The sequence below is a fragment of the Felis catus genome, chromosome E1 (assembly GCF_018350175.1).
Source record: "Felis catus isolate Fca126 chromosome E1, F.catus_Fca126_mat1.0, whole genome shotgun sequence".
Lineage (NCBI taxonomy): Eukaryota > Metazoa > Chordata > Mammalia > Carnivora > Felidae > Felis > Felis catus.
Genome location: NC_058381.1, coordinates 41,446,763 through 41,468,534, shown reverse-complemented (window position 1 = coordinate 41,468,534; position 21,772 = coordinate 41,446,763). Strand labels below are relative to the sequence as shown.

General features: G+C 46.3%; 2 protein-coding genes across 4 annotated transcripts; both read left to right on the top strand.

Annotated features, from left to right (window-relative positions):
• The first annotated feature begins 50 nt into the window (after window positions 1–50).
• On the top strand, window positions 51–5,089 carry PTGES3L (prostaglandin E synthase 3 like). 3 transcript variants are annotated; one of them, XM_006940380.5, is made up of 8 exons: window positions 53–496; window positions 872–985; window positions 1,092–1,158; window positions 1,264–1,362; window positions 3,368–3,457; window positions 4,136–4,189; window positions 4,694–4,721; window positions 4,897–5,089. In XM_006940380.5, the coding sequence occupies exons 1-8, from the start codon at window positions 312–314 to the stop codon at window positions 4,902–4,904; spliced, it is 645 nt and encodes a 214-aa protein (XP_006940442.2). In that variant the 5' UTR covers window positions 53–311; the 3' UTR covers window positions 4,905–5,089. The 3 variants fall into 3 exon arrangements, with proteins under 3 accessions (XP_019673488.2, XP_006940442.2, XP_006940443.2); XM_019817929.3 differs by lacking the exon at window positions 872–985 and having other exon boundaries at window positions 51–496; XM_006940381.5 differs by lacking the exon at window positions 4,897–5,089 and having other exon boundaries at window positions 114–496; window positions 4,694–4,729.
• A 2,729-nt stretch (window positions 5,090–7,818) lies between these two features.
• Window positions 7,819–16,914, top strand: LOC101081013 (alanyl-tRNA editing protein Aarsd1). Its single transcript, XM_003996914.5, has 12 exons — window positions 7,819–7,952; window positions 8,102–8,233; window positions 10,248–10,407; window positions 11,335–11,392; window positions 11,818–11,974; window positions 12,070–12,186; window positions 12,410–12,540; window positions 13,119–13,185; window positions 13,328–13,419; window positions 13,878–13,932; window positions 14,941–15,035; window positions 16,676–16,914. Exons 1-12 carry the CDS (start codon window positions 7,914–7,916, stop codon window positions 16,809–16,811), a joined length of 1,239 nt encoding a protein of 412 aa, XP_003996963.1. The 5' UTR covers window positions 7,819–7,913; the 3' UTR covers window positions 16,812–16,914.
• The last annotated feature ends 4,858 nt before the right edge of the window (window positions 16,915–21,772 follow it).

The window sequence follows — 21,772 nt, the reverse complement described above, 5'->3', positions numbered from 1 at the left end:
TGGCAACGGCGCGCTGTCCGGGAAACCCGCAGGAGCGGGTGGGCGGGGCACTACGTCAGACAGTTTATCGTCACCTGGGGCGGGCCTTCCCAGGGGATTTAACTGGGGCTGATAATTTTTTATTGAGCGCCTATCGTGAATCAGACACTGAGTGCCCTGAGCGTTGGAGAAACGAGTGAATGAAGCCAGGAGCAAGATATTCGGTGTGCACGTTATCTAGTGTGGCTCTTGCCCTGGTCCCCGTGGGTGGGTGGTCTATTCCTAACCTGAACATTTCTGGAGACCCAGAGATGTGAAGGACTGCCGGGATTATGCTCTCCCAGAGTCTCTCTGGAGTGCAGATCCCTTGGCTGTATGGCCACATCCCCCCTTCCTCTAAGGCCTTCCCCGACCATATAAGGAGAGGCAGCTGCTGGGGGCGTCCCCAGTATCTAAAGATAGCGGTCTCTGCTTCGGACTCCAAACGCCACCGGGTAGCAGGAGCCGCCATGGCAAGGTGAGTGTTTCCAGTCGCCCTTTTCCCTGGAGATTCCTTGTCCCACCATTTTCTGGGCGCTCTGGGCCCTGCGAGGTCCCATGGAAACCCCAGACTTCGGGTCTCTGTAACTTTCGGGTGGTGAGGGAAGTGACCTGAATGTTCTCCATAACTCCCTACCTCTCAACTTTGGCACTCTCGATTCTCCCCAGGTTCACCCTCCCCCCTCCTCCCTACTCCCATCACTCCCCTTTCACTTCCTTCTGTCTCACTTAGCTCCACTTTGACAGGGCCATGGCATAAAACGTCCCTAAAATAACCCCCCCCCACCTTTCCCCAATGCCCCCTGTCTTCCCTCTGCCACCCCTATGAAGCCCCACCGCAACTCCTCTTCAGGCAACATGCCAGGACGCTGTGGTATGACAGGCCCAAATATGTGTTCATGGAGTTTTGTGTTGAGGATAGCACCGATGTCCACGTGCTCATCGAAGACCACCGCATTGTGTTCAGGTAATGGCCCTCCTCTCTGGAGGGCCTGGTTGCCAGGAACCTTTCCTTTCTCCTAATGCGCCCATGCTCAGCCTGCTGCATTTCCTCAGCTGCATTGTCTCCTCAGCTGCAAGAATGCGGATGGAGTGGAGTTGTACAATGAGATTGAGTTCTATGCTAAGGTGAACTCCAAGGTAAGGGTGGGACGGGACAGTAAGGTCTGGATGGAAAGGCTGCTTGGGAAATTGGAGATTCATTCTACGCCTCAGATCCTAACAATGAGGCTGTCTATCTGGCAGGACTCCCAGGATAAACGCTCCGGTCGTTCCATCACTTGTTTTGTGAGGAAATGGAAGGAGAAGGTGGCCTGGCCTCGACTCACCAAAGAGGATATCAAAGTAGGTGTGTGGGGAATGGCCTGCTCTTTCTCCTCTGCTCTCTGTGTACCTGGGGACATAGATCTGGGAATCACCCTTGGCTCCTTTCCCACCAACATTCAGTCACTCACAAGGTCCTACTTGACTTCCTAAATATTCTTGAGTCTGTTACTTCGTCTCTTCTAATTCAGGCCTCATCCATCACTGGGTGAGGTTTATTGCATATTTTCAGTCCTACCCTCAATCCATCCTTTGTACTGCTCCCAGCATGGCCTATCTAAAACACGCATTTGAGGGGCGCCTGGGTGGCGCAGTCGGTTAAGCGTCCGACTTCAGCCAGGTCACGATCTCGCGGTCCGTGAGTTCGAGCCCCGCGTCAGGCTCTGGGCTGATGGCTCGGAGCCTGGAGCCTGTTTCCGATTCTGTGTCTCCCTCTCTCTCTCTGCCCCTCCCCCGTTCATGCTCTGTCTCTCTCTGTCCCAAAAATAAATAAAAAACATTGAAAAAAAAATTTAAAACACGCATTTGAACAGTACCTGGCTGGCTCAGTCGGCCCAGCATGCGTCTCTTGATCTCAGGGTTGTGAGTTTGAGGCCCATGTTGGGTATAGAGATTACGTAAAAGTAAAATCTTTGAAAAAAAAAAAAAAGAAGAAGAAAATTGAGATTCTGATCACACTGGCCTAAATTCCCAAATGCCAGGGGCACCTGACCGGTCCAGTTGGTAGAGCATGCGACTGTTGATCTTGGGGCTGTGAATTCAAGCCCCATACTGGATGTAGAGAATTACTTCATAAATAAATAAATTCCCAAATGGAGCTTTAAATGGAGCATGTGCACCGCACTTTACTCCTTTTCAGTAGCACCCTCTTTCAGGCATTTGAACTTGTCACTTCTGCTCTTTGGGTTGAAATCCAAGGACCAGAGCGTGACATATAAGCTATTCCTCCCTTCTGGAGCATCATATCCCATTAGTCTCTGCCCTAAACTTTACATTCTAGCCATAGCAAATGTCTTGTAACTCTTTTGCACACACCAGGCTATTTCTCATTACTTTACCTTTTTGCTCATGCTGTGCCTTCTTCCTGGAAAGCCATCATCACTACCTGTGCCCACCTAACCCTTGCACATCCTTTAAGTCTCTGCTACTCTAAGAAGCCTGGGCTCCTATAGTTCCTTTCTGTGTTTCCGTAATATCCCTTGCGTAAACCACCACCACCCTTTCCACGCTGTTATTATTATAATGATTTATTTAAATTTCCCTTCCCCACTTGCTTTGTGATGGCTGGGACTATATATATTAAACATTTTCTTGAATTAATTTTGTTAACATTTATTTATTTTTGAGAGGGAGAGAAAGAGAGAGAATCAGTAGGGGAGGGGCAGAGAGAGAGAGAGAGGAAGACAGAGAATCCAAAGCAGGCTCTGCGTTGTCATTGCAAAGCCCAACATGGGGCTCAAACCCACAAACTGTGAGATCATGACCTGAGCTGACGTCGGATGCTCAGCCAACTGAGCCACCCAGGTGCCCCTCTGTTAAACCTTTTAGAATCGCAATGCCAAGCTCAGAGTCTGGCCCATAGTACATGTTCAATAAATAGCTATTAAAATCAATGAGTGAGTAACTTCTTTTCTTGTTTATAAGAACTGAGAACACAGGCCTCCAAGGGTTATCTCCAACTCCAGGGGATGCAGCTTGTCTGTCTTGCTTGGTTGATTCCTATAGTATTTTATGACACACTTATCTTTCTAGAGGTATTATACCTCTATTTAGTCAGCTTCTGGAGGGCCAAATTTCTATGCTTTTCCATCTCCTACAATGCCTGGCATTGTGCTTCACACTTAGTAGATTCCTGGCAAATCTTTGCGGATGATGATGATGGCATCCTGGAAAGGGGCTAGTCAAAGAGGTGCTGTGGGGAAGAAAGACTGTACCCCCAATGGCCTTCTTTGCCCCTAAACATGCTCCTGTGCACACGGCCATGTTCTTCTGTGCACTTGTGATGCTCTATACTTTCCTCTTGCAGCCGGTGTGGTTGTCTGTGGACTTTGATAACTGGAGAGACTGGGAGGGGGATGAAGAGGTGGAGCTGGCTCAGGTGGAACACTATGCAGAGGTAATGCCATTTTCTGCCCATCTTGATCATTCTCTGTGTCTCTGCTCATACGGAGGACTGTCATCAGGGCTAGACAGAGATAGATGAGCTTGTCTCATTCGTGCTCATATTGTTTACATATTTTGTGCGATGTTTATTTAGGAGGGATGGGAGAAATGAATATTAGTGAAACTGTACACTTGGATTCATGCATTAGTCACAGAATTCTGAAAAAGTTTGGCAAAGCCTTTACCAACTTTTCTGTCATTCTGTCATTCTATTTTCTGTGTGTGTGTGTGTGTGTGTATGTGTGTGTGTGTGTGTGTGTTTCCTGAGCCAGACAACTTCATGGGAAGCTCAAACTAAGCAGTATAAAAATTTACATCATAAAACAAATAAATTGCGCCCTGCCATATATTATTTGGTTTTAGAATTTCAGCTACTATTTATTCAAGTTGCCAAAATACTAACAGACTGTAACCTGCATTAGTAAGAAGGATGCTGTGTGTGTGTTTCAACATCCTTTTAAAAAGGGGATCGATTTACTTTTCTCCAGTTCATTCCAGTGATGTGTTAGGGGCTGTACAGATAAGGCAGTTAGTTGTCTGGCTGGGACCATTCTCCTGTGGTCCATCAACATACAGGTTGCTCTTCCCTTGCCCTTCTTTTCTTTTGTAATCATTCTTCTCTTCCTACTAGCTTTTGAAGAAGGTCAGCATCAAGAGACCTCCCCCTGGCATGGATGACCTGGATGTGAGTAAAGCCTGCCTTTCAACCCTTTGGTTTCCTTTTAGCCCTAAAAAATAAGATACTAGAAAGCTCTTGTTATGGTCCTTGGAACACCATAGTTTTCTCAGTGCATGTCAGCCAAATTTGGATTTGACACAGGAGGTTGAATATTCTTCTCCAGGCTGTAGAAAACCCTAGCAAGACCCTCCTCCCTCCCATCTCCCCTCTACTTCTCTATCCTAGAGCAGACCTGGCCCTGTTGACTGCATTCATAGTTGTAAGGAGCAGTGGCCTGAATTGAAATTCTGAAACCATGTGATGGTTGACACAGTGTTGTTAATTGAGTGCCAGTGGTTTATTTTATTTTTGAAAGTATAAATCCTTCTGTTAGCCTACCAGGAAGTGGTATGATTTAGAAAATCACAAAAGAAAACTTGGTGAGCGGGAGGGAGTGAGTAGAGTTTGTGAACACAAGTGTTCACTCTTTGCAGATTCTACAGGCGCTTTTGTCTTTTTTTCTTTCCCTAGGATGATTCTGACAGTGCTGATGCAACAAGTAATTAACTTCTGTGACGGCAGAGCTGGGGAGGAAGCTGGGGCATCTTCCAGTCGCTCTGAAAAGCTAGGGCCGGGGTCTTTGCCAGCTCTTAGCTGTGGGGTCTCCAGGATCTCTGAACTTTCCTAGAAACTCTTTTTACATGTCCTTTTCTGTTTTATTTATTTTTTCCTAGGCACTTGAGTACGGCTCCATCAGATGGCAGGATAGGAGAGTAGACTGGTGGGGCTCCTGACTTCCTACCAATTGGCTGTAATCTTTGTGCTTGGGCCACTCATCAGGGCTCTCTTGAGTATTCGAGCATGTGTGTGTGGTAGAGCAAAAGCCAAAGAAGCAGTTTATAGATTATAATAAATCTGTAAGAACAATTCTCTGTCTCCTTTCTTCTTGCACTTCTTCCTCCTGGAGGCAAACCTCTTCTACCTTTATTGTTCCTCTCAAGGGGTGGGGTGGTCCTCACTGTTGAGGTCCTGGTCCTCACTGTTGAGATTGGAAACAGAAAGATCTTGGGAGTAGGCTTGTGACCTACATGGGACTTCCCCATGCCTAGATCAATGCTTATGTCTCAGACCAGACACCAGCCTTTCTCTATACCCCTAGAACCATGTAAATTCTGCCACCCCTAGAACCAGCCAGAAACCCACCTCAGCTTCCTGCATAATCCAGAAATTTCTTTGCACTTTAATAGCTAATTGTTACATTAGTTAATGCCTATATCTGTTTGCTCTTCCATCCATTATCTACCCCATTCATCCACAAACATTTTTTTGAGTGCCTAATGTGTACTTAAACTGTGACTTAGACAAAATGCCGTACCCACACTTTGCCCTTGAACTCATGGTAAAGTACTGAGATTTGTTTAAAAAATTAAACTTCAAAAGTTTATGTCAATCATATATAGATACAGTTTAAAAATTAAAATAGTATAGAAGGGTATAAAATTTAAAGTTGAATTTGTACTCCTTTAAGAGAGGTAACTACTGTTAATAGTTTCTCTGATAAATTGATATATCTATATATGTATATACACTGTACACATAACTTGCATTAATACTTATAGCTTATGTAATCATATTGTATTATATAGTTAGCTGATATATAAAACAATACATATGAAACAAACATACAGTTACTTACATATAGGATAATATATATTAAATCTTGGGGCGCCTGGGTGGCTTAGTTGGTTAAGCAACTGACTTCCGCTCAGGTCACGATCTCACGGTTCGTGGGTTCGAGCCCCACATCGGGCTCTGTGCCGACAGCTCAGAGCCTGGAGCCTGCTTTGGATTCTTTGCCTCCCTCTCTCTCTGCCCCTCCCCCACTTGTGCTCTGTCTTTCTCTCTCTCTCTCTCTCTCTCAAAAATAAATAAAATATAAAAAAATTATTTTAAACTTAATAGACCTATAAGCAAATGCAGTGTGTGTACACAATTGAAATCATACTATGTACATTTAAACCCGGCTTGTTTAAACTTAATATATATTGGGGCTGTTTCCAAGTTGGTGTATATAGATCTAACTCTTTTTCATGGCTGCATGGTATTCAACTAAATATACTTTCCACAATGTAACTGATTCCTCACTGAGGGACATTTAGGTTGTTGTTAGTCTTTTTCAGTTTTCAAACAATGCTGCAACAAGGATTCAAAAATAGATCTTTATATGTTTGTCAAGAATATCTGTAGGGTAAATTCCTAGAAGTGGAATTGCTAGGTCAAAGAGTAGTAGATACATTTAAATGTTTTGGTAGCTGCTGCCCAAGTTGCTCTTAGCTAAACTGGACCCATTCCTGCTCCCACCAACAGAGTGGCCCGTTCTTCAAAACCTTTTAGATACTCACAAAGATAAAAAATTGTACTTGACTTAATTTACTTTTAATTATGAGATTGTTCGTTGTTTATTTTTATTAGTGATTGGTATTTCTTTTAAGGTGCTCTGTCCATACCTTTTGCCCATTTTGCTATTGACATTACTTCTTAAGCTTTTTAAAAAGTCTGATAATACAAAGTTGTACTTGTATCATGCTGTACAATTTACTAAGTCTTTATATATTATCTTAATAAAAATTTTGAACCTCATATCAACCTTATAATTAGGTTTTCTTCATAGGTGATTGAACGGGTAACAATACGTGGCAGAGTTGGGACTTGAACTTGTATAGCATATGTCCCTCCCTTATCCACAATTCTGAAAACCAAGAAAAAATCTGAAAACCCACTTAAAAAAATTGACAGCAAAACTCATTTGACAGCAAAACCTGACCTAAAATGATGTGAAGCTATTTATAGTATTCGTTTATTCTATTTAGTGCATTTATTTCTCAGCATAAATAGTAATGCTTTGGATGACATGGTGTTGCTCCAGAATTCCAAATGGAACACATGGGGTTCATAACACATACATACATTCACATACAAAACACATGGTGGGTATGCTCTGCATTACTGCCTAAAATCTGAAAAAATCCTAAATTCTGATACACCTGGCGTCTTCAAGCTTTTTATTATTTGATTTAAGAAAGCAGGAAGTTAATTCTAACATTTAATCTGTTTAACGTTTTAAGGCGCTGATTACAGTTTGTTAATTTCTGTTAGCCTTTCTTTTCTACACTGTCCAGTTAGGTAACACTAGTCACATGTGGTTATTGAGTGCATGTGATTATTGAGTACCGAGATGTGGCTAGTGCAAGCTGAGATGTGCTATAAGCATAAATACACATCAGCTTTTGAAAATTTTGTGCAGAAAAAAAATCTCAATTTTACACTTATTAAATGACATAATATTCTGGATCTGTTGGTTTCAATGAAACATTAGCGCATATGGCTTGCACTAATGTCTATTGGGCAGCAGTGCCCTGTATCCATGTCAGTACCCCCCGCCGCAACCTCGTCTTTCCCCAGCCGAGACTGCGGGAGGCTGAACTAAGTGCCTTGACAAGTCCCGGCCGAGCGCAGTTTTATTTTGTTTTCAGGTCCTTCCAAAGTCTTCAAACAGTTGCTAGGCGCCCCGGGACGTCTGCAAATCGCGTTTTCGGTAAATTTGTCCAAGCCACACCCCGTCCCTTGTCCTCGTGCTTCTGCGCGGAGACGCGCTCTCAGTGAAGATTGTCCCGCAGGGCTCTCCGTCCGCCCGCGGGCCGTCCAGTGTGCGCGGGTTCCCGCGTTCTCCGCGTCCCGGGAGACAGCGGCGATGGCGTTCCGGTGTCAGCGGGACAGCTATGCCCGCGAGGTGCGGTCGGCTGGGCGAGGCACCTGCAGCTGCCGGGCGGATGGGGCGGTGCGGGAAGATGGAGCCGCGTGCAGGGGCTGCGGGGAGAGACTCAGTCCCGGTGTCTTGAGGGCTGGGGTCCGCTTTATTCTGTGTCCCTCTCTGTGCAGTTCACCACCACCGTGGTCTCCTGCCGTCCCGCGGAGCTACAGACCGAAGGAAGCAACGGCAAGAAGGCAGTGCTGAGTGGCTTCCAAGTGGTGCTGGAAGACACGCTGCTTTTCCCCGAGGGCGGGGGACAGGTACCAGGCCCGCGCCTCACCCCGACCCGCTCCCAGGAAGCCCCTCATTCCTTTCTGCTCAGGAAATGCCCTCTTGCTCCTCTGCCCCAGCCGTGATGAATACAGATGGAAGTTAGTTCAATTCAGCTCGTTTGTTCATTCAACAGATACTTACCAACGCGTACTTATTGGGTCATAACATATCCTGGGTACTTACTCCAGGTTCTGAGGATAAGGGGTGAACAAGACAGTATCTCTACATACAGAGAATATTTATCGGAGAAGACAGACAAAATGGTGAATAGATAAAATAGAGGGCTTGGTTTGGTAAGTGCTCTAAAGAAAATTAAAGCTTGCGGGAAAGACAGTCATGGGATATTCTCCTAAGTAGGGGGGAAGTTATTTCAGTACAGACCTAAGTGAAGGGAGTGGGTAAACCATTGCAGTTACGAAAGGAGCAAGTATTCCAGGCAGCGAGAAAACAAGTGCAAAGGAATTAGGAATTAGCTTAGGGTGTTTGACAGGGACTGGAAACGCTCCCCCTGAGGGAGCACAACAGAGGACTGGCTTATTTGTGCTGTGATGGGATAGGGACACGGCCCAACATGAACTAGAGAAAGGAGGGTAATAACAGCAAAAAGGTGGGCATTATGGGAGAGGCTTTTTCCAGCAGGGATAATAGCACAGACAAAGGCAGGGAAGGCTGAAGGAATCCGACAGGTCTAGTTAAAGGCAAGTAGTCTAGTATAGTTGGAGCCTATGGTGTGTGTTGATGACAGGCTGGAGGTGACCTTGGAAAGGTCAGTTGGGGTCAGTTCAGAGGAACTTGAAGGATGTGTTAAGGTGTGTGGACTTCATCCAAGAAGCTGTGGTGAACCATGAAGTACTTAGGCAAAGAAGTGAAACGAGAGAACATGGTCAGTAAACTTGATAGCGAGAAAGTTCCAATTTCATATCAGTGTCATTATTACAGGGGTTTTCTGCTGAAGGAAGACCTGTAACCTCAGGCAACTATAGAAAGACTCATTGTATACGTTTCTTCCCTAATTCCTTGAGACTATTAGGTCTTTTTCCTGTGAACTCCTCTAGAACAGTGTACTTTTTTTTACATTATAGCGTGTTGTAGATCATATTGCAGTGACCTGTGTGTGTGTCTGTATTTATTTTCCAGACACTTAAGATCCATGAGGGGCTTTGTCTTGTTTATATTGTATTCTGGGGTCATGGCCAGATCTTGTAAGCAGGTGGCACTAGATATTTTTTTAAGTGAATGAATGTTTTTGTTCTTTATTTTTTTTAAAGTAATCTCTACACCCAACATGGAGCTCGAACTCATGACCTGGAGATCAAGAGTCGCATGCTCCACTGACTGAGCCAGCCAGGCGTCCTTAAAATGAGTGAATATTTTTGTATCTAATTCTAGTAATAGTGCGGAGGATAGAAGGAAAATCAAACCATTTTAGAAACTCTTGGAAGATAAGAATCTAAAGGCAGTGAGAGTGACGATTACATTTCTTTGGGTTTTACTAAAATCTTTGTTTTTGTAGTTATAATCTCTGTTTTTGTTTTTTTTTTAATTTTTTTTTTCAACGTTTATTTATTTTTGGGACAGAGAGAGACAGAGCATGAACGGGGGAGGGGCAGAGAGAGAGGGAGACACAGAATCGGAAACAGGCTCCAGGCTCTGAACCATCAGCCCAGAGCCTGACGCGGGGCTCGAACTCACGGACCGCGAGATCATGACCTGGCTGAAGTCGGATGCTTAACCGACTGCGCCACCCAGGCGCCCCTATAATCTCTGTTTTAAGCCTGCTGTTTTGTTCTCAAGAACAAAATATATGGGTGTTCAGAGTGAAGAGAATAGAATCCCCTCACAGAACAAAGTGGACCACCTCACCGGACAGTGCTTCTTGTCCCTTAGGGAATCTCAGATTCTGGGTGTGTTCCTTACATACATTCCCTAGAGGGTCTTTGTATCCAGGAGTTAAGGTGAGCTCTGTCTCCCACCGCTGATTAGTTTTACTTCTTTCCCCAGCCTGATGACCACGGTACGATCAATGACATCTCTGTGTTGCGAGTGACCCGCCGCGGGGCTCAGGCTGATCATTTCACACAGACAGCCCTGGCCCCAGGGACTGAGGTCCAGGTCCGGGTGGACTGGGAGCGAAGGTTTGACCACATGCAGCAGCATTCAGGTAGGCGGGGCGGCCTGGGGGATCTGCAGGAGGGGCTGTTGCCATGGATGGGAATGCCATAATGATTGGGACGTCTTTGGGTTCTCTGGGGGTTAACCTTTTGGAAAGGACAGACGTAATCAGAATCAGCTCCGTTTCAGACAGTAGGTGAAAAATGTTATAACAATGTGAACAATTAAAGTAAAAGTATTAGAATAACCGCCGGATTTGAGTTTTACCAACCTCCCACTTTTTGGCTTTACTTGGATATCTACTAGGCTCTTTATTTTTTTATTTTTTTTTTCAACGTTTGTTTATTTTTGGGACAGAGAGAGACAGAGCATGAACGGGGCAGGGGCAGAGAGAGAGGGAGACACAGAATCGGAAACAGGCTCCAGGCTCCGAGCCGTCAGCCCAGAGCCTGACGCGGGGCTCGAACTCACGGACCGCGAGATCGTGACCTGGCTGAAGTCGGACGCTTAACCGACTGCGCCACCCAGGCGCCCCTCTACTAGGCTCTTTAAATTCAACGTGTTCAAAATGGACTTAAATAGGCATTTCCTCCCCCAGACCAGGTGTTCGTGAACATCCACCTGGTTGCTCAAATCCTGAAAGTCAGTGCAGACACCTCTTTGGGGAGAGCCAACCACTGAGTCCTGGCAGTTTATCTTCTGAACATCTCTCCACTTCCTTCCACTGTTAGCACAGTCACCCTGGTCCCAGCTCTCATTGTCTTTCCCCCAGACGCCTGATAGGGGTCATTTGTGAAACGGCATCATAAAGCTTTTTGTAGGGTTCTCGTGAGGATTTTCAGTAAAATATCTGATAAGAGTATTATTAGCCAGTACCCGGCAGGTCTTCCACGGGGAGAATCTCTGTGATGATATCAGGGAGCATGTGGCTGGCTGCACTTCTCACTCTACCCTGTCTCTTGCTCTCTCCGCTCAGGGCAGCATCTCATCACAGCAGTTGCTGACCATCTGTTTGGGTTGAAGACCACATCCTGGTGAGCAGGGGACCTAAGACTAACCATAGGTCGCAGGTCCCAGACTGGCAGCTCCTCTCCCAGTAATGGGTCGGGGTAGGAGGATAAAAGAAAGGATAGGGTTCAAAATCTGCTGTGTTCTCCTGTTCCCCTTAGGGTGGGGGTGGTGGGTGACCTTGTGTGTCTCAGGGGAAGCATGAGGATGCGAGAAGGAAAGAACATGGAGTTTGGAGCCCAGAGAGCCAGGGGGTGAATTCTGGCTGCATGATCTTGATCACATTCCTTCCTACTCCTCACCCATAAAAAAGGAAATGACTGACAGTCTCTACCTTGGAGGGTTTTTGTGAGGATTAAATAAGATAATTTATGTGAACATTCTTTGTAGACTTTGTTATATTCTTACTGTCATCATCAGCACCCTGTGACTGCCACACTTCTTCTGGCAGGGAGTTAGGGCGGCTCCGGAGTGTGATTGAGCTGGACAGCCCCTCTGTGACTGCAGAGCAGGTGGCTGCCATTGAGCAGAGCGTCAATGAAAAAATCAGAGACCGCCTGCCTGTGAATGTGCGAGAGCTGAGCCTGGATGACCCTGAGGTGGAGCAGGTGAGAGAGAGCCAGTGCGGCAGCGTCTGTAGAATGGCCCTCCAAGGGCCCGTCATCAAAATTCAGACAGCCCTTCTCCCTCTGCTGTGTTCCAGGTGAGGGGCCGGGGTTTGCCCGACGATCATGCTGGGCCCGTTCGAGTTGTTACCATCGAGAGTGTTGATTCCAACATGTGCTGTGGGACCCATGTGAGCAATCTCAGTGACCTTCAGGTGGGTAAAGAAGGGCTCTTGAGTGGTTGGGAGAGAGGGTGTTAGGGAAGTGGGGATCACGAGAGGGCTGAGAGCGATCGAGGGGGACAGCTGAGGAGGCCCGGCTGAAGTTACTCCTTCAGTGCTTCCCAGCTGGGGCACAGGTCTAGGGATCTCCTCCCCTTGGCTCTGGCACCCGCTTCAGTGTATACCTGTGCTTGTGTTACTCCCTTGCCTCATGTAGGTCATTAAAATTCTGGGCACCGAGAAGGGGAAAAAGAACAAAACCAACCTGGCATTTCTGGCTGGGAACCGGGTGCTGAAGTGGATGGAGAGAAGCCACGGAACTGAAAAAGCACTGACCACGCTGCTTAAGTATGCCCCCTGCTGCCCCATGTCTCAGGTCCTGGCCACCCCAAGTTCAGCTCCTACCTGTGGGGTAGACAGTTCTCTCTTTATCTCGGGGCGGACGGGGTTGGGGGTAAGATGCAATCATAAGTGATGAAGCACTTTGGATGGTAAGTCAGACCCATGTAAAATGGTTTATTCCTTTATATCTTCTTCGTCAGTTGCTTAGGCGGCCTCCTTGGAAGGTCCCCAGGTCCCCATCTGGAGGGAGACTATCAAGAAAGGCATCATGGTGGGGCACCTGGGTGGCTCAGTCGGTTAGGTGTCCGACGTCAGCTCAGGTCATGATCTCATGGACTGTGAGTTCGAGCCCCGCGTCAGGCTCTGTGCTGACAGCTCAGAGCTTGGAGCCTGCTTCGGATTCTGTGTCTCCCTTTCTGTCTGCCCCTCCCCTGCTCACATTCTCTGTCTCTGTCTCTCTCTCAGAAATAAGTAAACGTTAAAATTTTTTTTTTTTTTAAGAAAGAAGGGCATCATGGATATACACCTCATCCCAAAAGCAGTTTGGGAAGCCGGGCAGGTGACCACACACCTTTCTCTTGCAGGTGTGGAGCAGAGGATCACGTGGAAGCAGTGAAGAAGCTACAGAACTCTACCAAGCTCTTGCAGAAGGTGATTTATTCCATCGAGGTTGGAGAGGGCCTAACCAGTTGTGTAGTTCATCAGAGCCGGAGTGAGGGGGAATGAAGTGGGGCGAAGATGGTGAGCTCCCCTGTTACTCCTTCTGTCTGTTGAGTTCTGGCGTCTGTTGCAGAACAACCTGAATCTGCTCAGAGACCTGGCCGTGCACATTGCCCACAGCCTGCGGAACAGCCCGGACTGGGGAGGTGTGGTCACGTTACATAGGTGAGAGACAGGGTATGGGGCTGCTGGGCTTGGGGCTCAGCCTCTCCCCTGGGTGCAGTGCCTAGTGGGAGGTGGGTCACTCACTGCTTTCTCAAGGCTGAGCAGACCTGAGGGGATGTGTTACCTTCCAGATTTCCTGGGTTCTATAAGAGCATCTTCATAGTAACACTGTAACTTTCATCACCACCTTCCCTCACCTCCTTCACCATCTAACAGATGTCTCCTTACCTGACCGATCTTGTTGAAGGGAGACAGAAATAAATACAAAGCATGCTATAAACTGCCGAGAAGGACATGTTGCTGGCTCTCAGCCAGCACTCTCTGTCTTTGCTGAGAGAGTCTGGGACTTCGCACAGACAGCCTGCCGCAAGGCCAGCCTTATGAGGAGGAGAGGGGCTTCCTGCAGTTTCCCATCTCCTGCTCCAAGCTGGATCTGACGTCTGTGTCCTTTGTTGTAGGAAGGAGGGGGATTCTGAGTTCATGAATATCATTGCCAATGAGATTGGGTCAGAGGTAAGAGGAGCATGAGATTCTTGATCTCTCCTGGGTAGAGACCTAAGTGAGGGGAGTTAGTTTAGCTGAAGTCCCTCCCGTGAATGCATGAAAAGTAGGGAATTGAAATTTATTCAGTACTGTTTTTTTTTTTTTTTTTTAGCACTAGCTGTGAGATCTGTGATAGTGACCTCTCTGGGGCTGCGATATTTACCAGCTTCTGAGTTCCTTTTATCAGAGCTGAAACTCTTCCAAGCCACCCACATTTATATGTGCCAAGGGCCTGGTTTTAGAAGTGATGGGGCTGGCTAGGCCCTTTGAAGGCCATCCTTTCCATTTTCCTTCTCCTCTGGCTTCCGGTGCCATCCTGGTAGTCTGCAACTTCATGATTTCCAGGTCTCTCTTTTGCATTTACTCCAAAAAACACTCTTTGGGGTACCTGCCCTGGGCCAAACAGTGTACATGTCTCTTTTTATAGTCCTGTGTAAAGCATACTGATTCTCAAGGAGCTCACTCTCCAGTCTGGGAGGCAAATGTACTGTATGGTGACATTTCTAATTTCGGGTGGTGAATGCTGGAAGTGGAACAACATGTTACCTGAAAGAGTGGGGAGCCCCCAGGGGAGGGGCCTGCAGAACTGCCTAGTGGTCGTCAGATGAGGAAGCAAAGGTAGCCAGGCAGAGGGAGACAGGCAGCTTTAGGCAGTGGCAGGCGCAGGCTGTGTGAGGGAAAGCGGTGGGCAGGCTGCAAAAGTTGATGGGAGTCAGGTCACAAAAGGCATTTAGTGCCTGGCCATGGTCAGCAGCCTTCTGCCTTCTTAATGTTTAACCTAAGTTCCTATAGCCATTCTCAAAAAAGTTTCTTGGCCCTGGTGGGCCAGAGCATAGGGGCTGCATTATCTCTCATCAGGAACATCACTCATGGTTTAAGGGCAAAAGTCTGATCTTGAGAGTGAGGAGAGGGCAGCATTTAGGGGGATTGACCCTACTTCTCAAGTATCAGGACTTCTCTCTTTATCTTACCTCCTAGGAGACCCTCCTGTTCTTAACTGTGGGTGATGAGAAAGGTGCTGGGCTCTTCTTACTGGCAGGGCCAGCTGAAGCCGTGGAAACCCTGGGCCCCAGGTAATCTGTGGACTGTCTGCACTAACCTGCTAGTAGAGCCCTTGACCCACAAAGAGGGCCACCACATCTGTGATCTCATTTTGATTCACATCACAGGCATATGAGGTGGGCTGAGCAGGAACAATTATCACCGCAGTCATTCCTAATTTTACAGACGAGGGACTACGTATCATGTGCCTGAGATCTCACAGTTGGTAGAACTGAGACTCAAACCTAGGTCTTTTTTGCTCCAAATCTCCTATGCTTTTCTGTTTTTTCTCTTAGAAATTGAGATAACGTAAATGACACACGAATTCAGGTGCTGTATTATCACTAGGCCAATAAAACAGGTGACTAAGGCACCAGCAAAGCAGAGACACAGACCAACTATTCTGGAGAAGAGATTAGGATTTTAAGACTAAGTAAAAATCAGCATTGATGTAATTGTCATGGGAAAATTAGAACTTTGTTGAATTTCTTTACCCTCATTGCTTATATTTTCTTAACTTTATTTTTCAATGTTTAAAAAAAAAACATTACTTATTTTCAGAGAGAGCAAGCATGCGCACTTGAGCGGGGGAGGGGCAGGGAGGGGGAGAGAGAGAATCCCAAGCAGGCTCTGTGCAGTGAGTGCAGAGCCCGACTTGGGGCTCGATCTCACCAACTGTGAGATCATGACCTTAGCCAAAATCAAGAGTCTAGGACACTTAACCAACTGAGCCACCCAGGTGCCCCTATATTTTCTCACTTTAAATTAGATACAGAGCGTAGTGTCCCCTATTCTTTCTGGTGTTTAGGGTTTTCAAAGTCCTGATTGGCTCTGATGAGTTTTCAAAGGAAAACATAAGAAATTAAAGCAGAGGTTCCTGACAGGCAGCCAGATGTGGCCTACAGATTAGTTTGGGCTGTTTACTATTTTAAATTTTTTATTTTATTTTTTTTTAAGTAGGCTCCATGCCCAGCATGGAGCCCAGCACAGGCCAGGAGCTCGGGACCCTGAGGTCCGGACCTGAGCTGAGATCAAGAGTCAGACGCTTAACCGACTGAGCCACTCAGGCACCCTTATTTTAAAATTTCAAAGTTGTTACATTTTAAAACCAGGAGATTTATACATAAAAATGTAGAGTTCTAGCATTTCTCAAAAAGGGAAAAGAAAGACATGCTCTGGCAACACTGGGCCCACATGGCAATAGCTGTGAGGAACTGGGTGGTGACTGCCTGCTTCAGACAGGACAGGCTTGTCCCTCTGTCCACATTCCCCTCCCTTCTCACTCACCCCCCCAGCTTGCTTCACTGCTGCTCCCCACAGGCTTTTGTGTCCACAGCCCCTTACCCCTAGTGGACACTCCCAGGAGTGTTGCCATAATTTATCTAGCCTCCCATTTCTAGACTCTTCTGTTGTATCCAGTTATTCACGCTTTTTAAAAACATATGTAGAACAACAAATACTAGTTCATTTTTTGTTCCCCAGGTTCTTCACTCTTACAATAAACATGGTCCATATATCTGTGCATATGTGCAGGTATTTTTAAGAAGGGTTTCTAGAAGCCATCTTTCTTTCCCCTCGGCCCTGGCTGTGGGGAAGGACTCTGAGCTGCCCTTGGTTTTTCTGTGGCCTTTCCCTTGAAGACTTCCTGCCTGAATATCTCTCTGCTTCCCAGGGTGGCTGAGGTCCTAGAAGGCAAAGGAGCCGGGAAGAAAGGCCGCTTCCAGGGCAAGGCCACCAAGATGAGCCGGCGGGCAGAGGTGCAGGCGCTTCTCCAGGACTACATCAGCACTCAGAGTGCTGAGGAGTGAGGATCTGGACACTTCCCTGGGGCTCCTGCTGTTGAGAACGGGCCTCCTGTGACCACAGAGTCTCTTGGACAATAAAATAGCTCGACTTGGAATGGTTATGGTACCACATGCATATGACTGATTTATTCAGTATTCTCTGGTGTGTTTACGCGATGAGTATCTGTGAATAAACAGCTTTCTAATTTGGCCCCTGTTAGTCATAACCTCCACAAGGGAGCATTATGTTGAGGAAGTGTACTAATTTCTCTAAAGAGCAGTTGCAGCCTTTCTTCCTGTGGAAATGTGACTGTCTAGGGGAGGGCGAGTCAGTCCGGAGGTTCAACCTAGGGCTTAGATTCAGTCATATCTCCTCGTTTTCTTTTTTTTCCCCTTATTTTCCTAGTCCTGTGTTTTAGAACTAAAAAGTATCGATGACTTTGCAAATAGGTCAAGAGGCCACACAAATATAGTAGAAAGATGCTCTAAGTGTGTTACTGAGACAGAAGAGAGATGGAAAAAGGTATCCCGGAAGACTAACCCAAAGAGAGCTTGTGTCACATTATTATTATTTTAATGTTTATGGATTTTGAGAGAGATCCCAAGCAGGTTCCTCACTGTTAGCACAAAGCCCATCGTGGGGCTCAGTCCCACTAACTGCAAGATCAGGACCTGAGCCGAAATCAAGAGTCGGGATGCTTAACTGACTGAGCCATCCAGGCACCCCTGGTGTCATATTATTGAGACTTTCAGAATCACTGTTAGAGATCAAGAGGGATACGTAATGATAAAAGGAAGACAAAGTATTCTAAATTTGCATCTAATAACAGCCTCAAAATATGTAAAGCAGAAGTAGACAGTTAAAAGAAGAAACACAAATCCATGCTTGGTGGAGGATTTAAACCAATCTTTCAGCAACTGTTAGGACAAGAGGAAGTATCTCGAAGAACAAAGACATTGGAGTTTCATAGACCTGAGTAGAAGTCCTGGCTTTGTGCACCCATGGGTGGTAAAACCAGAAAAAAAGAAAGTGATTATTTTATTTATTTTTAAACTTAATGTTTGTTTATTTTTGAGGGAGAGGGACACAGTGTGAGCAGGGGAGGGGCAGAGAGAGAGGGAGACACAGAATCTGAAGCAGGCTCCAGGCTCTGAGCTGTCAGCACAGAGCCTGACGATGGGGGACTCAAACCCACGAGCTGTAGGATCATGACCTCAGTTGGTTGAGCCAAAGTCAGACACTCAACCGACTGAGCCACCCAGGCGCCCCAGAGATCCATTTTTTTTTTTTTAATGTTTTTTATTTTTGAGGGAGAGAGTGCAAGTGAGGGAGGGACACAGAGAGGGAGACAGAATCCAAAGCAGGCTCCAGGCTCTGAGCTGTCAGCACAGAGACCTACACAGGGTTTGAATCCACAGAATTCGAGATCATGACCTGAGCCAAAGTCGGACATGTAACTGGCTGAGCCACCCAGGTGCCCCAACAGAGACCCATTTGAATTTTATTTCGTGTGTGTGTGAGATCTCCCTTTGTCCTCTGTTTCTGCTTCATCAGGGTGTGATACGAGAGCAGTGGACTGGAGGCCAACCTTGATTGCCATCGCTCATGTGCGTTCTGCTCACAAAGACCTAAGATAACCATATCATTTATTGCCCAAACTCAGATACCTCAAAGGGTGAAGGGGGTGCTCCACACATGACACTAGAACCACAGTCGCAAACCAGGATGGTCTCCCTGCTGAGACTCTTCCCTGAGCTTTAGTTTCTTGACTTCAAAATAGGGATGTGAACACAGCACCTAAGAAAGAAGGAACTTCCTGAAATATGAAAAATACAGGGTCGATTGTCATTTGTGAGGTTCACCCAAAAATGAAGCAGAATGAGTTTAATCATTTATTAGAGTAACATTAAATGAGCACAAGCAGAATAGGTATTTTATTAATCAGCACAAAATGTGATAGAGTTTAATGTACACATACACACATAGATTATATATTCAGGAACACTGTTGTAACCCACTTTTACAGCATAGAAATCATGAGAAGGGGCTCCTTCCTCTTAAGTTTTACGACTTAAGTGCCCATGAATTGCTGAAGACATTTGATACTGTGGCTCGCACCAAGGCGAGGGTCTCCCGTGTGCCTGCAGGTGCATGTATAGGTATTGGGTCTGATGTTAGTATGGGAAACAAAAGATGTCAGATAAGAGATGGACACAGAGCAGGAGGCAGACTGAATTTAAGAAGGCAGCGTGCCTAAATGTCCTGAGTGGAAACCGGTGAGTCAGCTAAGCTACGCTAGAATGCCAGGTCTTTTCCTTAAGAACTTAAAGTCCTGGGCCTCACAGGGAAAACAGACGGCTCTACAGGCCCTAATGAAAAACTCTTTTGCATAAAGCTTGCATCTCTGGTTCCTTTCCTGAATTAGATCCAAACTATGACTAAAGCACCTTAGGTGGAGGGCAACCAAGGCTATTCGGGAAAGAGTGACGGAGAAATTTCCCTCTTTTTCCAGAAAGGTCTGCACCTTCTGTGCAGACTACCGCCAGCAGAGAGCCAGACTCTCAACTTTAAGGAACAAGAGCAGGGCCCATGTCCAGAGCAAAGAGGCTCTCGTAGGGACAGACTTCTCTCTCTTTTGCCCTTTCATAAACTCCCTGCAGAAGCAACCTGCAATCAAGGCTTGCTGGTCAATATCCCTGCTAGTCCTCAGATACCAACCTCAAAGCCAAGGTTTTCAGAAATAAGGGAGGAATCAACATTTTCTTCTGTGAACGTTCCCTCCCTTTTTCTTTCATGTCATCTAACTTGTTTTTGTTGTTGTTAACTGGTGCATATGATAAACAACCACAGAATTCATTTGTCCATGTATTCCACAGATACTTACTGAGAAGGTAATGTGTGCCAGAAACTGATGTAAGAACTGGGCCACACTGGTAAATAACAGATGTGGTCACTGTGCTTACGGCATTTACTGCCATGGAGGAGACAGACAGGAAAGAGACAAGCAAATAAATGTAAAATTATACACTCTGTTAAGTCACCAAGGAAAAGAACAGGGCAAAGTAAAACAGGGTAATGTGGGCAAGGGAAGCAGGGAAGGGTCATGGCAGTGACAGGGGAGGCCCGGGGAGAAGGTAGGCCCCCATGATCGCCAGCATCCATGGCACCGCAAATAAAGCGGTGTGCTGAATAGGCAAACAAAACCAGTTTGTTTTGACAACTCTGCTGGTTTCCCTTCCCGCCAGATGGCCATTGTTGAGCCCCTTGATAGATATTCTGGTGCTGGCTCAGTCGGTTGAGTGTCAGACTCCTGATTTCGGCTCAGGTCATGACTGAGCCCCATCCTATGTCTGGCTGCACGCTGAACAGGGAGCCTACTTAAGATTCTCTCTCCCTTTCCCTCTGCCCTTCTCCCCTGCTCACGTATGCGTGTTCTCTCTCTCTCTCTCTCTCTCTCTAAATAAATAAATAAATAATTAAATTCTAAAAAGTAAAAATAAATTGAAAAGAAATTCTGGAGCTGCAAATTGTCCCCTAGCCCCAGAAGGTGACCAGGGTCTTGAAGAGGCTGCTGGATTCATTGCTGAGCCCTCTGTATTTTGGATGCCTTTCACCTGACCGTTATAAGGAGGCAAAAAATAAGACAGACGTGAAGCTCGTTTTCCTTCTGCATCCAAACGGACCTCTCCCCATCACTGCTGGGCCATTTTTTCTGACCCCAAGAGGCCACCTTTCTCCCCACTAGCGGAAGCTAAACTCTGTGTTGCACCCTAAGCAGAAAGAGGGTGACAAAGACATCACCATTGAAGGCCTCATGAGCACAGGGAAGGCTCGCTTGATAAAAAAAAAAACCCTGCTGCTGGGGCGCCTGGGTGGCTCAGTCGGTTAAGCGTCCGACTTCAGCTCAGGTCACGATCTCACGGTCCGTGAGTTCGAGCCCCGTGTCGGGCTCTGGGCTGATGGCCCAGAGCCTGGAGCCTGCTTCCGATTCTGTGTCTCCCTCTCTCTCTGCTCCTCCCCCGTTCATGCTTTGTCTCTCTCTGTCTCAAAAATAAATAAACGTTAAAATTAAAAAAAAACAAACCTCTGCTGATTGCAATTACAGGTATTGAAAAGCAGTCTTCAGTGCCACCACGCACTTTTTATTTTCTATTGTTTGGTATTGTTTACTTATGGATTGGTATTAAACCTGTACTTACCTAGTTCTGCCAGACATGGTGCGAAGCAGTTTGTAAATAACTCACTCAAGTCTCATAACAACTCCAGGAGATAGATCCTATTGTCATCTCCATTTTACAGGTGAGGATACAGAGACGCAGAGAGGTAAGGAGCTTGCCTGAGGTCACTCAGGTAGTAAAGGACAGGGCGCATTTTGAACCGGCAGCCTGCCTAACCACCATGCTGCTTGGCCTCTCTGAGTCTGCGAATATACTTTAAAAGACACAGCTTTATGTATATGATGAATATCTTTTTGCTTACAAACTAGTATCTCTCTCATGGTTAAATAAATGATTTTAAGATGGGAGCATTTAAGGATCTGAAGGCTGTCTGGTGCCTTTGGCAAGGAAAAAGGATCAATTAAGCAATCTACAAATAGAAGTGAAAACCTTTCATTATAACGTTGCCACGTAGCCTCTATTTTACCTCTGTTAGGGCCTGCACGTACATTATAGTGCCAGGACTGAAAAACTAGGGGGTTATTCTTTTGGGGTCCAGAAGATAAGCTCCTAAATCCCTACATGCAATTCTAAGCCTGTTGGTCTCCCCCTCCCTGTTACTCTGGGCTCAATCTCTATGGAGACAGTGTTACATGCGCTTCGCAAACGACACTAGAAAAGGTGTATTTTTCCTGTTTTGGAGCCTTGGTGTGGGTGAATTGGGGCTTTCCACTCCGCTTGGAAAAGGCTGAAAAGCTGCCTCGCTGGAAAAGTTCAGCTGCCCGGTTTTATTTTGCTTAGCCTTTGCTCTGTTACCAGCAAGATGA

Excerpts from the sequence above, each read along its gene's own strand:
- PTGES3L (XM_006940380.5), top strand. The coding sequence starts at position 312 with ATGCTCTCCCAGAGTCTCTCTGGAGTGCAGATCCCTTGGCTGTATGGC. Across the intron at positions 986-1,091 it reads GACCACCGCATTGTGTTCAG|CTGCAAGAATGCGGATGGAG; the intron begins GTAATGGCCCTC and ends TTGTCTCCTCAG. Across the intron at positions 4,190-4,693 it reads CTGGCATGGATGACCTGGAT|GATGATTCTGACAGTGCTGA; the intron begins GTGAGTAAAGCC and ends TTCTTTCCCTAG.
- LOC101081013 (XM_003996914.5), top strand. The coding sequence starts at position 7,914 with ATGGCGTTCCGGTGTCAGCGGGACAGCTATGCCCGCGAG. Across the intron at positions 11,393-11,817 it reads GGGTTGAAGACCACATCCTG|GGAGTTAGGGCGGCTCCGGA; the intron begins GTGAGCAGGGGA and ends TTCTTCTGGCAG. Across the intron at positions 12,541-13,118 it reads GCACTGACCACGCTGCTTAA|GTGTGGAGCAGAGGATCACG; the intron begins GTATGCCCCCTG and ends TTTCTCTTGCAG.